We start from the raw sequence: 16,534 nt of genomic DNA, 5'->3' as shown, positions 1-16,534 counted from the left end.
GTTTGTTTGAACGATACTTTCGTTAATATCCGACTAAATAAACTCCTGCCGATTCAATCCGTTTATCTGAATGTCAACTCTTACTATGTGAAGGAAAAATCATAGGTGGTGAAGAAAATAAATAGATATTAATTACATAAACTATCTGTCTTCCGACAAGTTTGTGTAAACGGATTTCTATTGTACTTTATTTTGGATATTTTATGTTTCCGTATATTATCGTGGCTACAAAAAGTACTAGCATAGTAATTTATCTTTAATAGCGTTTGTAGACTATTTAATTAGGCCTAAACATACTAAATTTTATTTAATAATACCTTCAATAATATACCCTATAATATAACTTATTATCAAGTATTATTACCTTCATACAACTACAGAGGTTCCATCCTACGAAAATGGAATGCAAAATTTGATAGAAAGAAATACTTCATTGGAAAATATGGTCATGCGCCAGTACTTTTCCTAGTCACTGCATGCACGTTTCTTCATTGAAAATTCCCATAAATGCATAAAGGTCCGCAGTCTCGACGATTCTTATCGCCTAACGATTAAATATTTAACAGACGTTTGGTTCTTTTTTTTCATTGCAGCGTCGAACGGCAAAACCTGGAGTCCCCACAGGGTGGAACTCGCCCTGTGGACCCACTACGTGGCGTCCGAGTTGAAGCCAGAGCTGTTGGACGGCATTCCAGGCTCCACAGAGAACGGGAACTCTCATCCGCCCAGCAACGGCGAGGCGACAGAACCGTCGGACGACAGCAATCAGGAAGTGGCAGTGAACGGTAAGGAACTAGGCAGTATTGATCCGGCGGCCATCGACGAGAACAGCATGACCACGTCCTTCACCGAAGACTCGATGGATAAACCCGCTACGCCGATTACAGCGGCCGTCGCCAGCGAAGACACGAATGATTCACTCGCCACGAACGACAACGACGACAGCAACAACACGCCTCGACCGACAGACAGCGAGGACACCGAAGACTCGCAGGACGTACAGGAGCCGCCCACCAAGAAAAGTAAGAAGTGACCCACCGCCAGCCAGGGAGCCACGAATACGAGCAACAACGTCAGCACCCTCGTGTCGGCCGCCAATCTAACGCTGATCGCAGCGAGGCGCTTCTAAAAACCGTCAGGGTCACCGATCAGGGTCGCGGATAGTAGACCTGTAGCCTACCATCGCACCATCACGATCGTTTTGATGATTCTCCTTCGCTCCTGCTCTCTCTTTCTCTCTCTCTCTCTCTCTCTCTCTCTCTCTCTCATTCCTCTTTATCCATTTTCTTCCTCTTTAACTCTCTAACTATGTACCTTGCCCATTTCTTTTTTTATTTTTCTTTACCTTCTTTCCATTCCTTTTTCCTCGCCGTGAATTATTTATCCTAGATTCATTAAATTCGTAAGGTTCCCCTTTTTATCTCCTCGTTCCTTCTCTTCACTACATCCAGTATCTTTGGTCTTGTTTCGCCTTCTTTTTGCTATTGTTTGTAGAAATATATCACGAGACCTCGTTGTAAAATAGTGTTACTGCATATATGATGGAAAGTGGAAGTTGTGTATAAGCATCTTGCTGGTCTTTAGATATCAATCGCGCTAGATCGGAGGCAGAAAGAAGAGGTAAAAAGCTCGATATTTCGAAGATTTCCTTCTTCATTATCATCGTTTTTCTTTATATTTTAGTGACTTCCTCTCTGTTCTTTTTCGCGTCCGTTTTATCATATCGACCGATTCTGAACAGGTTCTTTGGGATGATCGTACGATTAGCGTTATTCGCGGCATTTCACGTAACTTTTATACCATGTGATAATAGTGATAGCTACTTTCTTTCGACTCTACGCGAAGGAAACCTCGAGATGACGGAGCTTTCTTCCTTCTTCTGCTGCGCGTCGTAGTTTTTAGGGACTCTGAATATTTCTCTTTTTTCTTTCTTTTTTCATGGAGATCGAAACGAAGTAATTCCACGCGGTTACTGCCTTTTGAACAAATACACGCTCCCCCTCCCCCCGTTTCCGCTTGTTGCGCGATAGCAAAACGACGTAGCGTTTAATTCAAGAGCCAAGACATCATTCCTTTTTACCATGATTTGTATCGGCGTTTTTGAAGGCCACCGAATTACAAAGGGCGATACGAAACGGCGTTGACGCATGTTTTTATCTTCTCCTTTGTTCTTTTTGTCAAAAAAATGAGAAAATGTAAAAAAAAGGAAAAAATCGAAAAAAATACCGTGAATGAGGTGTGCATAGCGAATGGAAAATACAGAAGCGAAGGGAAAGAGAGAGTGGGAGAGAAAGGATGAACGAGAACGTATAAAACCGGGTGTGAGAGAGATATCGAGTAACTGATTCCGTGACCAGCAAAAAAGAAAGAAACAAAATAATAATAATAATAATGATAAATGAGAAAAATGGCGGTACTACACACACCGATCACAATGATAATATTACTATTAATAATAATAATTATTATTATTATAATTATAATACCGAATCATTACCATAATTTATATATCTAAACAAGAAAAAAAACTGCATGTCAGAATGATGCATGGATCAAACCAAATACCTTGTAAGTAAAAAGATACTTTAGAAACAAATAAAAATAACGCTTTTTTGAGTCCACCAAGAAAAACAAATACGAGAACGAGTGGGCGGTCGGACCTGCACATACATACACATAACTACACACTGATTCGCGCGCGCAAAACCGTACACGAATACCTGTATAGAATGCGGCCATGATAGTAAGTTCGAAGACTAATAGAATGAAGGGACAAAGACACCACACGTATACCACATCAAGGTTTTCATGTACAGGGATTTAACTAGTATTTTTGCATTATTAAGGATTATTAATTGTCCGAGGGAAGACGGAGCCGCGATGACGAATGCGAACCGAGGAAGAAGGGGTGAATGACGACGATGACGGTTATTGGACGGTTGACAGACGAACAATATATATCAATAACAAACCTAAGACAGGAAAAAGAAACGATTAGGCAAGATAATAAAAGTATAATGACGAACTTAGGAGGAACTGAGGAGAGAGTGAAAGTGTTTAAGAGCGAGTGCAAGATTGTGAGAGTGATAGCGAGAGAGGAACAGAAAAATAAAGTAAACCACTATAGCTTGATCAAGAACGTTCATTCAAATTTTATACATATATATATATATATAATATGCATATATTGTATAATGTATATATATATATTGTATATATATTATATAATATATATTTGTAATTTAGAACAGCGTGGTCAGGCTACTTTAGATACTGACCCTATTATTAAACGATACACACGCCATTGTGGCAGCTATGCACTTGTTTGGCTGCACTAGAATAAAGAAAAAAAAAGGAGAAATGGAGGAAGAGAAGCAACTGACGCAAGGGACACACCGACAGTGAGAAATCCACCCCTTCGCGCGAACAGTTCGAATTTCTGCTGTATTATCGATGATTATTATTATTATTATTCCTGGTGAATTTTTATCTTAGTACGAAGCGCGTTAAGACGGGTGTTCCATACGAAGCAAATCGGTATGACAAATCGTTGCGGCAAATCCGGCTTGATGCGACGCGGAGTAAAAAATGTCACTCTCGACGTGTCAGCATCGTTAGTAGTGGCACGGGGACGATTTTTACATCGTGAGGCGATCTTACGAACTAATTCGTCGGCTGACATGCAGTGAATTTCTGCGAATGAACGCGACGGTAAATGAGAAACAAAGAGGGACATGGATGAATAGGAAGCAAAGAAAGAAAGAATGCAGCAAGTATGAATCTACTTTAACGAAGAGAGAAAAACCATAGTGATCCGTTCTATTTATTTAGCGCCTAATTTATTTCGTATCGATCGTTTCGTTGGCAAGGAAAGAAGATATATAAAAATAATATGATGATATATTTATATGTATATGAATACATAGACACGTATGCGTGAGAGAAGCCCCCCCCCTCCCCCCGCTCCCCTCCTAAGTATTTCGGAATTAGAAGAAAAGGAAAAGCTGGGGGAATACAGAAAAAATGTATGAACGTATATTTTTTTGTCCTTTTTTTCTCTTGCGATAATTAGAAAGTAACTCTTAAGTAGTGATTAAATTGACGGTGATGACTATAAGATTGCTATACATATTTGTGAAGTACGAAATGGCGATTGATTATAATACTATGATGATGATGATGCTGATGATGCTGTTGATGCTGATGATGATGATGATGATGATGATGGTGATGATGACGATGAAGAAGACAGTTATGGTTATGATTATAATTACGATCATTATTATATTATTGCTGCTATTATTGCTATTACGAATGACTGCGAGCACAGTTTTTATTATCTTATAAACGTAAACGGATTAATGTAGCGGAGTTGTTTGCTTTTTTTTTCTTTCTTTTTTTTTTCTAAACGCCTGATAAATTATTATTCTCGCACGTAATTATACGAGACATTCCACACTGATTTCTTCTTGTTCTGTGTTGTTTCTCTCTTTTTATCATCGCTATTTTTTCTATTTCTCTCATTCTTTCTTCTTCTCTCTTCTCGTTTGTTCTCTTTTACGTCGGGAACGAAAGAACATGGAATAACCGAGAGAGAATCGCGGAAGTAAAAACACTTATGAACCGATACACTGTGAAGAAACGATGATCTCGCGACAAAGTTCCGCGTCCCACGCAACACTACCAACGACATCGTCATTCCGTCAAAGCACTATTTCTGCTTCTCACGTGTACCACGCGTGCTATAAAAACTTTCTCTCTCTTTCTCTTTCTCTCTCTTTCTCTCTCTCTCTCTCTCTCTCTCTCTCTCTCACTTTCCTCCCGATTTATCGATTTTATAGACTCGAATCTAGAAAGACCCACAATATCTTATCTTTGTCTCTGCTTTAATCCTTAACAGAGCGTAGATCTTTTTAAAGAAGATCGATTTCTTCACGATTGCGTGCGGTACCGCGAATTTCGATAGACGAATGAACGATGGAAGCTGGCCTGACCCAGGGATAAGTCGCGTGATCGATGAGGGGACTCGCCGAGAAGGGTCAGATCCTTCCAAGAGGGAATTAAGTACATCGTCCTCTTGTGTCGCTTTCCTCTTGGATCTTCCTGGAGCCACGAGAAAAATTATTCACGAGTGAAACAAAGAAGATATTCGCTGAAATTTATCGTTCATTTCTCGAGGGGCTGAAAAGGGACAGTAAGGATTGAAGATTTGCAGGATCGTTTTCACGAGACCAAGGTTCATGACTTGGAATAACCCGATCGATTTTTATGCTTTGTGATTGTTGGATGGAGTTAAATCGAATTTGGTAGTCAATGGTAACTCAAATCATATTTGTCATGTGTTATCGTGTTTGTATTGATAATATTGACTTTGGAATATTATAACGATTCAACGATCCTTCGGTCTCCGCAAATTAAGATTCGTTTATATAGAAGAGCTGAGCTTGGAACGATTACTATACTACTTGAGATACTATCGTACTTAAATGATTGTCATCGATGGTTCAGCAAATGCTTGCCAAACATTCGTTAACAATTTTTAATGGCTTTTATTTAGCTTGCTTTCCTGTCTATTTGACTGTCTTGGTGGAATTTTGTAAGCAACATTTCATCCACTTGCTGAATTTTTAAAGAAAAATAAAAAAGAATATACATAAATTTTAAAAATTAAGAAAATCATTTTTATTTAAAAATGTACTAAAAAGAAGGAGATAATTTTCTGAACCAAGTACCGTTAAGTAATTGAATGTAATAATAGTATACAGGGAAATCTGTATATGTCGAGCACACGTGGTAATCATATGATAGGATATTACTCAATTGTTGAACTCATATTACTAAAAATAAGTACCTGGCGGACTCATTATGCATTTACGATACATCCTCCATTTGGCTAACACCTCTTTTGTTCTCTTGAATGAATTTTTTCGATAAAGAAATTCCTAATGAAGACAAGGAAGGAAATTCTCTATCGATTACAAGTTATAAGTGAAAGAACATTTTAATTTAATCAATTTAATTTCAAATCATGAATCCAAGATTTATCTCATCAATTACAGAGTCTTTGAAAGTGTTAAAATTGTGAAAACTTTGAAACTGAATTAATATGATCCTACCATGTTTCTATTTTTAGTAATATGAGTTCAACAATTGAGCGATACAGATAATATATACAGGTTTTCCCGTATAGTATTATTATATTCAACGATACCTGGTTAAGAAAATTATTTTTTTCTTTTTAGTGGATTTTAAGATAAAAATCATTTCCCTTTCAATTTTTCAAATTTATGTATCTTTTTTACGATAAACTGCCTTTCAACTAATTCCGTCTTCGTTCAAGGGTTCTCACTATTTAAGGCGGGTAAAGTATTTTTTATTTCTATATTTTCGGACTCGTTAGTTTAGAAAGGGTTTTGGCTTACAATTCCTTTCATTTGTCCTTCAATATTTGTCGTATTTGCTTTAATATCTCTCCTTAGTTAACTAATCACTCATGTACTTAATCTAATCTACTCTATTTCTACTTTATTATTACTGAACTCTATCTTTGGTTCTGTTTGTCTGGCGAGCGAAGTATCGATACTTATTTTTACCACTGGCTCAAGTTTATTTAATAAGATATCAAGTGGATATCTTGGCAGTTCGAGGCATTTGGAAAATTTTGCATTGTGATTTTTAACAATTGTTCTTAAAGAAGAGAGTCTTCTCTTTCCTTGTTACACTTCTATAATGCAATTGCCACTGCACCTAAATTTTTAACCAAAGATGTAGAGGATTATATCGACACTCGCACACTCAGGATTTTCGCCGTAAATGACTGATGTAACGAAACACTTGTCTCAAGATTCGACAGCGTGATCCTTTCAAGCTCAACAGATATATAAATCAACGTTCGATCGTTAAGCAAGATCATTCAAGGAATTTGAAAAAGACCTTCCTTGCCAGTGCACCTCGAGCAATGAAAAAGAAGACGATACAGCGACACGTTGTACTGTTCTCAATAATTTAAACGCGACTTTTCGCAAATCGATTAACATCTTTTGACGAGAACAAAACTAGCGGCGACGAAAACGAACCACGATCTTTGCTGATCGATCGACGTCGAGGTTCGCGTATCTCAGGTTTCACAAGAGGTTCAAAATCCGGTGATCAATTCGATCACCTTAACAAACTGCCATTTAACGTTACTAATTAAGCGATCGTAATAAATCGACGGACACGCCATGTGCTATTATTCTCTGTATCGTGTCTAAAATCGCGTATATTCAGACTTGCAGACGTTGTCTGTAGATGTGTGTCTTCCCACAAGATTACTGAATGTCTGATCTCACGTATTTTTCGGAGTTCTGAACAAAAGACGTGGACACGCAAAGTATTGTAATATACGACACACGACATAACAAATCGCGAAAAGTGTACACATATTGACTTCTATAGGAAGATCACAGGGGAAAATTATGATAAGTCATGTTTCTATCTTTTTTTCTCCTTTTCTTTGCAAAGGAGTAATTTTCACTTGCTTTATCTTGCGTCTTTTCAGGCTAGATTATTTATTTAAAATATATATTTACGAACATCTCAAACGAGAAAAATAATGTATACATATGTGACGATTGTATCTTTGTATCTTTTGCAATCATACTTGAATTAAAGAGAAACTAAACGTACACATATGTACCAGCATTCCTCGAGAGGGTAACATTCAATACACGCCAATCCCGAAACTGTCTTTTTATTTAGCTTTCAAAATTGAATAGGAATTTTCATCATTCTTTTGAAATATTCTTCCATTGTCACGACATCAGTTACTCTCTTAGGTCGTTGTATACAAAATGTCCTGTATTTATTACACATTTTTACAAGTTCTATATATTTTATAGAAATTTGTATGCGGACACACGTCTGCAGACAATGTCTGTAACTCTATAAACGCCGTAACATTCTTTTTCGCGAGTCAAAAAATCGCCAACAGACGAAAAAGGAGAGAAATAAGAAAAAAAGAAGAAAATCACATTTTGCCTTGCCTTCGACAAGCACCAGTTGATCTTTAGCGATCGTTCGTGATGTCCATTTACCAATTTTTCTCGCGTCTCTTTTGAGAGAACAAGAAATGAAAAAAAAAAAAGAAAAAACGAAGGCCGCGCGACACTTTTCGAATTTCAACCCCTTCACTACCATCGCTCCAAACTCCGGTGCCCGATGAGTTTCGACTACATTTGTATAGTGCGCTTCTGCGACCGATCACGATTTTTGTTTCCTTTTAAAGTTAGAGTAACGTGTAATTCTTGGATTAATTGTAAAGTAACGTGATGTCATTACGAAGTACGAGGTTAAATAAATTATTTGAAAACGTTTCTTGTTGGTGTTTCTGCTTAACCAGAAACTGGACGCACTGTGTGAGTGAAAACATCGTACACTTTTTCTCAGACGTTTTAAAGTATCTTATAAAGTTGATGGAAAATTTATCAAGTCTTTTAAGAATTTCAAGAAATGAAACAAAGACGAAAGACGGCAACTATGTACTTATAATGGTAACATAGTGTGAAGCTTTAATTCTGGATATTTATTAAAAAAATAGTAAGATTATGTCATTGAAAGAATTCTTTAAGATTATTACATGACAGTTATTATCTCTTCTTTTTCCTGAATTTTCCAAGATATATATCATTTCTTTAATACATATCTTTTTACGAGGATAAAATTAAAAATCTTTTTAAAATTACTTAATCGAGTGTACCTCGATAAATATTGGCTCATCCCATAAGTAATACTTTGGCTTTCGTATTACTAGATCAAAATAAACAATTACCTTTTGATCAGTGATAAATTTTCTCGTATATTTTATAATTCACTGTCTTCTTCTATGAAGTTTTCCATTTCAATGTTTTAGAACTCTGATAGTAACAACTCCCGTTGTTTCGAACTTAACTTTTCGAAAAACCGCATTATTTACGAGACGATCCAATATATTTGTAATATATTTATGTATCAAGTGCTACAAATATTGGTATATTTATTTAACGAAGTGATTATTAATTTGTTCTTGAAATCATTGAACCGTGTTTCGCATTACTTCCAACGTCAAACAACGTAATTGAGAAATTTGCCAGTCAACTGAAACGACGTATTGGGCTGTCTGATGCATCAATAGATTCACAAGAGTCATACAGGTCCCATTACGCAAAAAGACACGTTGCAACGTTCGTTAATATGTACGAAGCAATGAACTCGTCTCTCGAGGCATCTAGTCAACGCTAGAGGAATTGATCTGTGAATTAAAACGACTCGACTTCGCAAATAATAAGTTCTTTTGGTAATAATCAGAAATAATATGCAAAAATATAGGAAATTACCAAGGTAAATTGCTGGTTATGGTACTCAAATTTAAGGAATGATACGGATATTTATTTAGGTTTTACTTAAAAATCTTGAAATCTTTAATAAACATCTATAGTCCAGTACGAATGATTCTTGAAAATAATTTTCAAAATACTTGCCAACAATTTTTTTATGGCGACTTTTAATATGTTTTTGTGACTTCTTTATTATAAATGTACCTATTTTATGGAAACGTGATAATGAAAGAAATAGTTGCGGATTATCACATTCAAAAAAGGTCATTTTGAACAAAACTCCTTTACATTTGTAATAAAAAATAAGTGGAACTAATCAATATAGGGAATAAAAAAAAACCCGTTTCACACAATTTTTATTTAAAAATACGTCATGATATACACGGTATGTCATCAGTCATCTGTAATAATTCTGATATCGAATAACCATGTGACATACCATGCACGTCATCCCAATAAAATAATGCTTTGGTTAAAATTTCAAAAGGGTGTACACGCAATAACTTCTTATTCGAATAAATTCTTATCCAAATAAATACTCAGTCCATTGGATATTTACTCATCAGTGACGAATAATATTTGATTTTTTATTTTTATTCGTTATCTTTTATTCGAATAAAATTTTCCTCGACGCTGATAAAAACAAATAAGGGTTCCAAAATAATTTGCAAGCATAGGGCATTTAATTTCCTATTAAAAACAAAGAACGAAGTCAAATGTTCGAAAGTATAAAACAGCGTCCGTAAACTTGTACAAAAGTCTATACCGGCAACTTCGCGTAAAATTTATCGCGAAGAAGCGACTAATTAACTCGGTAAACTTTCATGCACGCAAAAACGAGCAAAAGCTCTCGACGCAAAAGGGGGATCGATCATTTCCATTTTCCGGTTCGATTACGAACAAGGAAAAAAACATCGACTTTTCCCCTTTTCCTCTTTCTATAAAAAAAAAACTCCATCGTCCACGTTTTCTCCCGTTACTATGTTTATGTCGCTATAAAGGTGAACATGAGGTAAAAAATAAAAAATACCAACATTTTGTGCTTTTTTTTATATTACCATCAGTATAATGTGCATAAACAGAGAGTAGGCGTGGCTGATTCTTTTCGTTCCCTTTTTTCCCCACGGTTCACTTTCCAAACAAGGTTATTAATTTTATACTGACCTCTCTGAAGAATAAACACAGTAACTGTAAGAAAAATTACTTCTTACAGACTAACTAGAGAGAACGACAGAACTATATAGGAAAGAATTAAGAACCTAAAATAACAAATTATTAGAATAATTCGGATGGTGAGGGCTCGGTCAATTCTGACATACTTTATGGGCATTTCTTTCGAAAATAGAATCACGTAATATTATTTTATCAAACTATATGGACAATTTTATTTTCTATGTGGATTTTTCTATCGCATAGAGTTGTCATAAAAAAAATCTCTCTACGTAATCGGATATTCGTTTTATCAATATATACAATATCTGAAAGAGACTACTCGCGATAGAATCGCTTTTTAAATCAATCTAAAGAGAAGAAACAATGTTTCGCATAAAGCAAATGAAGCAGATAATCTTGATGAAGAAAGAAGGAATTTGATGGCATTCGTAGATGTAGGGTTAATGGCAACGTAATACACGATACACCGGTTGTAATTACACGTCCATTAACCGTACGCCGTAGCGAATGGTGCGCAAACAAACGGGTAATTGATTCGAAATTAATCGTACCTAAAAGGAGCAATTAAGTTTCTTGCCTCGGTGAGAACCGTCGATGATCACGAGGGAGATTGGAAGCCAATGGTTCAATTGGGACAAGCCGAATTTACGAGATAATTGTGCTGTCGCTGATTAGAAAAGAAACACAGCCATTACTTCGTCCGTTGATACGTATATGGGGATCGTTAACCGATCCCCATGACGATATTCCCGATGTCGATGACGATCGTTATCCGACGAGGGTGATAATGATCGCGATGACGACGACGATGATACTTGGCTTCTCGAGTATTGACATAGACGAGACGCACTAAATAACCGTTGATTCTGGCTTGAAAATTCATTATGCTGATTGTTAATTCGGATATCTGGATCGTTAGAGGATAAAATAGAATGTCGAAATAGGGGAATTTTGAAAATTATTACGTAAGAGATACAGTTTTAAAATAATAGTTGCATTTTAAGTAAAGATACCGTCTTCAGTCGCTAATGATTATGTGTTAAACAGTTGACAATTATTGTTTCTTCAACAAGCTGTCTGTTGAAAATTCTCATTAGACATAGTTATAGAATTGGTATATCAAATTATCAATGCAATGTATCTATCTCTGTTAGGAATAATAAACGTGTTTGAATATAATATCACCTATTATAATACCTACAATATGATAACCGTACATGAATATGGCTATCGGTAAAATAAATAAGCAAATGATATTACTAAATGATAGATTAATTGAATTATAACAATCAATAATGTAATTTAATTACACAGACCAAATAATTAGACCTAACGAATGAATAGATTAAATAAATGAATTTCATAATAAAAGCTAAATGATTAAATAAAACTGAATGTGATGACATCGCAATAAATCATGTCCCTTTTTATCAAATTATACATTATGAGTATGCAGTCCCATTTAATAAAAGCAGCAATCTTTTTCTTTATCCGTGTCTCATTATCGCAATAAAAATTGCGTTAGCATGAACGGAAGGAATAATAAGACGAATAAACCAACTCAATAAATGATCTTTATTTTAAATTCTTATCATATTATATCGATTCCGAAGATTCTTTGAATTTTAAACATAATTTCTGGGGAGCTGATCATGGATGGCCGTAATAACTATCGTTTATACGCAGAGTATAAAATGGTCAGAGAAAGAAACACTTGATTTACAAGTCTGGAGGAGCCTGAATCCATGTTAGTCACGGGTCGGACAAAGTGAAAGTGAAACGCTCTCCAATCTCTACACAACTTTCTCCCAGTGCTCGTTCCATGATTCCACGATGAAACTCGACCAGCAGTTACCATAAATCTTTGCATTTCTTTTCGTTTCTTTCTTTTTGTTCGCTTTTTATTACCTTCGAAAAGTATAAGAGAGGATCTCTCGATGCATAAAATGATTCGTAATAGAATTTTTAGAGTAAAAAATAGATATCCTCGCTTAGTTTAACGAATCGTCCTGATTAATTTAAACGAGAATTCGAAGGATAGAACTGAAATAAAATCCCAGTGCGCGGTAAGGAAGTTTTTATTTTCGCCTGGTATGCGTTATTATTTTCGTCGCGACGACCATCTCCAAGCGTTCCTTTCCGGCGCTTCTAAAATTAAGGACAGAGGCAACCTTGCGGCGTGGTTCGTTGCCAGGAACGTCTGCTTGTAGCTACCAACGTAAATTTCCTCCGAATCCTGATGGGAAATCAAACGAACACGAGAAATTCATCAAGGAAAAGTCGCCCATACTACGAATGATATAGTTAATCCTTTTATACAACAATTTACCATCAAATCGACGCTTCGTTTTCTGCGAAAGACTTGTGTTTTTTAAAATTTTACAATTCGGACGATCAACTGATTTGTATAATTTCGCTAATAATATTACTTGGATCGTGCAAAATGACGTTGCTCTAGTAATTTTGATGTTATAACAGATTTGTAAAAGATCACCGCGTTGAATAGAATGGCAACTCCATTGAAAATCATCCAAGCAATTATGCTCCAAGTGCAATGCACAAAGACTTCTCCCAGATTACAGAGGAACTTCCATGACGTGAAGTCATTGGGGTCTTAAATTAAAGCATCAAGTAATGGCACCAATTGATGCTATGTGATATACATTTTACTTGACAATACACACGCATCATAACACTCCACTTTTGTCAATAAGGTTCGAATCAGAGCTAGCAACAGGATATAGCTATTTATTTTTACGATCCTGATTGAGGTTTCTAGCTCTTATCTCCTGTAACTTCTGTCAATTCTTTCATCCACGGACATTCACCATATAAACTGTAACGTCTGCTCGATTTTACGATTTATTTCTTAATCTCTTACGTGACCAGCTCACGAGTCACAGGCTGATGTGTCTCACTCAGGTCACGTTCATGTCCCCACCAAAAAAAAAATTGGAACAGAATTTATGACGCTTAGTACTCACACTAAGACGTATCATTATATCATAGCAAACTTGATCAAATTTTCTTTGAAATAACAAATTATTTCATTTACTTTGTTATTTTCATAAAATGAAACAGCATAGAAAGGATAACTTTATTTTAAGGTCAATCAATTTTCTGTATCAGTACCCAAGTTTCCAAAGGCTTCAGAAGAAGTAACAAATACAAGATACTTAAACCAGGGATTATCACACATCCATATCTTCGAACAATGCCTCCACCAATCTTCACCTTTCCTCCAATTTCTATCATATCACCCATTCAAACTTCATAACGTACATAACTTCACAATACGTAAATTACCACAGCCAATTCTACACTGTCTCATAAAAATTGCAGAGGCCTAACCATATCAGAAACACAACATACATGCACTGTCAACACTATTCACATTCTTCCGATAAAACGACGCTTCGATGCTCGATCCGTCGAACTAGAAGGAAGCCGGAGGAAAAGGAGCGCGGGGTCATCACCATCGTTCCAGTGACCCAGTAAGGTCTGGCACGACCTTCGAGGCGATGTGTTCACCCATTTAAAGCATCCTCTCTCGTCCTCTCTCCCGATATTCTCTCTCACTTTCACTCTCTCAGATCGCAAGCTTGTACACATAAACCCGCATCGCCTCACTTCGCACAGATGCACATGGCCAAATATACACAGAACCGGCATACATATGGACGGTGAGAGAGAGAAAGAGAGAGAGAGAGAGAGAGCACGGAGAATTAACCGCGGTATGGAGGGCATCGCGACGAAGGAGACGAGGGAAAGGGCAAAAGACGAACCGTATACATATATACCATTGGGTGGACGAAGTACGTGTGAACGTGGAAAGAGAGAAGACAGAAGGAGAAAGAAAGAGCGCGTCTGGTGGTAGGTCGGCTGCGAGCGAAAGAGGTGGCTGCCGCGAAGGGTGGAGCAGGATAGGATGCAACAAAGCACCGACAGGTCGTGTGATACCCCGTTACGTCACAGACGGAACAACTGGTTGCCTCATGGGGAGTTTGAGGAGCTCTCTCGTGTACCAAAGCCACGCGGCGGAAGGTCGAAAGGGAGAGGAGAGGAGAGACGATACCGGATGGGGGTATTCCCAGGTCCGCGGGACCGCGAGGGGAATCCCGCGGCCGTCAGGAGGGAGGATGATATATACAAAACACAAGGTCACGAGTACGGCTATAGGTATCTCTCTGTAAACACGGCCGGTGACGTAGCAAGCACGTGCTACGACGACGTTACCATGGCGGGGGCGATTTGAGGGACACCCTCTCCGCCACCCTCTCTTCACGACCGTTCTTCGTAACCGCTCTCTCTTCATACTCTCTTCCTTCTACTTTCGATTCCTCCTACCATCGCATCAGGACTTTTCTTCTCCTCTCTCCTGCCACGCATTGTTTCTCTTTCCCTCGTTCAAGATCTATCGCCTGGATCTTCTTTCGTTCTAACTTCGACTCTCTAGAGAGCAGAGATCTTCGAACTTTACGTATCAGCCGTGACTCGGTTCTGTCAGCTTCTTCGTAGTTCATTATGGATGGTTTTGACCGATACGATGAAGGTACCGATTGGAGAAAGTGTGTCTTCTCTGCTAAAAAAGTGTCGCAAAAATGAGAGAACTCGAATAGGGTTCATTAATCCGATTCACTAAGGTGTGTTAGCTTTAGCGTAAGATGGTTCAAGGGCTGTCTTAAGACGCTTACTGCGTTATGTAACTCAAAATGTTGAGTTTTAACTAAGGCTGCAGCTCGAGGAATCGAAACTCGAGGTTGGACGACTAATAAAGAAGAAACTTTCTGTGGAACAATAAAAAGTACATCAAAGTGGTGGATTTTAGAAAATTTTGTCAAATAACTGGTAGTTCGGGAAGTATATTGGAAAGAAACGAAATTTTCTATAATTCGTTTATATATACCAAATATAAAGTATACAGCACAAAATATCTGAAATGATTTGATCTTATCGTTAATGGTTCACCTTCTGTTAACATAATTGCAATTATTTCACTAATGTAATATTTGTCACGTCCTGTCATTAGGCAATGTTAATCCACAGACGCGTTGTTCGATGAAAGTCGCGGTGTTTTGTACGTTCAACTCAGATCGAAGATCCTTCGCTTGGCGGACGGTGGAAGCAACTCTAGAGTCCGGCGTAATAACCCTTTGAATAATACAATACGAGTCCAATAGCAAAGTGCCGACGATATCATGACACGCTTTATAAACGCAATTACACTTCAGCATTCTGTTTGTTACTTGTGCCTGTACGTCCTAGGGAAACACGACACGCTCGAGGCTTTTGACCCCGAGCAGCTGTTCTTCCGGGATATACACCTCCGTTCGTAAAGATTCGCGAGTAAAGGAGCTAAACCTGGAAATTAGGAATTCATTAGGGATTTATTGAAACACTTAATCTCCTTGCGTAAAATCACGTCCTGGTGTCTCATATCAAAGACTACAACGCGTGAGAAACATAATTTTGCTAAGAGGGTGGAAAAATAAACTCGTGATTTAAGAAATATCTGTTTTTCTTTTTTTCGTGATTACTATTACATGAAGGTGCAAGTTCATTCTCCTTTGTTTTAAGATATCGAAGTTATTCGTCCATATTTGTCCAGCAAATGTTACAATCTTTACCCGAATTAATTAAAAGACACCTAGTATATGTACATGGTCTATAGATGATAACATAAATTAGTTTCCCACCCAGGAGAAAGAACAGTTGGAGATCATCCGACAAAATGATACGAAACAGTAGTCTGAATTCTTTAAAAGCGCGAAACAGATAAAAAGAGAAACCTTTTCTTCCGGTACGAAGAGATTCGGCTCTCTGAATTTTTCAAGCTATATCGTAACGTATTCCATTGAGGCAGACGAAAGCGTGCAGGACTCGTTTTCCCGCTACACTCCCCGAGGGTCAGTGCGTCCCTTTGTCGCCCCCTTTTCAATGCTGCCGGCTTGCCTGGCTCCAGCTCAGTAGCAGCAGCTGCCTCTCTCACGAAGAGACGTTTTTCAAAG

The 16,534-nt window shown here is 37.4% G+C and overlaps 1 protein-coding gene and 1 long non-coding RNA gene across 2 annotated transcripts in view; one reads left to right on the top strand and one right to left on the bottom strand.

Moving 5' to 3' along the window:
* LOC100648913 overlaps window positions 1-8,354 on the top strand; it is a 28,901-nt gene extending 20,547 nt beyond the window's left edge. Inside the window, exon 4 of the mRNA XM_012316452.3 lies at window positions 594-8,354. Within this exon, the coding sequence (XP_012171842.1) occupies window positions 594-1,033 (440 nt within the window). The 3' untranslated portion in view covers window positions 1,034-8,354. The remainder of the gene's footprint in view (window positions 1-593) is intronic.
* Window positions 8,355-12,630: 4,276 nt separating this feature from the next.
* On the bottom strand, window positions 12,631-14,016 carry LOC125386286. Its single transcript, XR_007226297.1, has 2 exons — window positions 12,856-14,016; window positions 12,631-12,762 (listed from the first exon to the last, which is right to left on the bottom strand). It is a non-coding gene; the product is annotated as an uncharacterized LOC125386286 (long non-coding RNA).
* Window positions 14,017-16,534: the final 2,518 nt, after the last annotated feature.

The sequence above is a fragment of the Bombus terrestris genome, chromosome 14 (genome assembly GCF_910591885.1).
Source record: "Bombus terrestris chromosome 14, iyBomTerr1.2, whole genome shotgun sequence".
Taxonomy (NCBI): Eukaryota; Metazoa; Arthropoda; class Insecta; order Hymenoptera; family Apidae; genus Bombus; species Bombus terrestris.
This window is presented reverse-complemented; position numbering and strand designations above follow the sequence as displayed.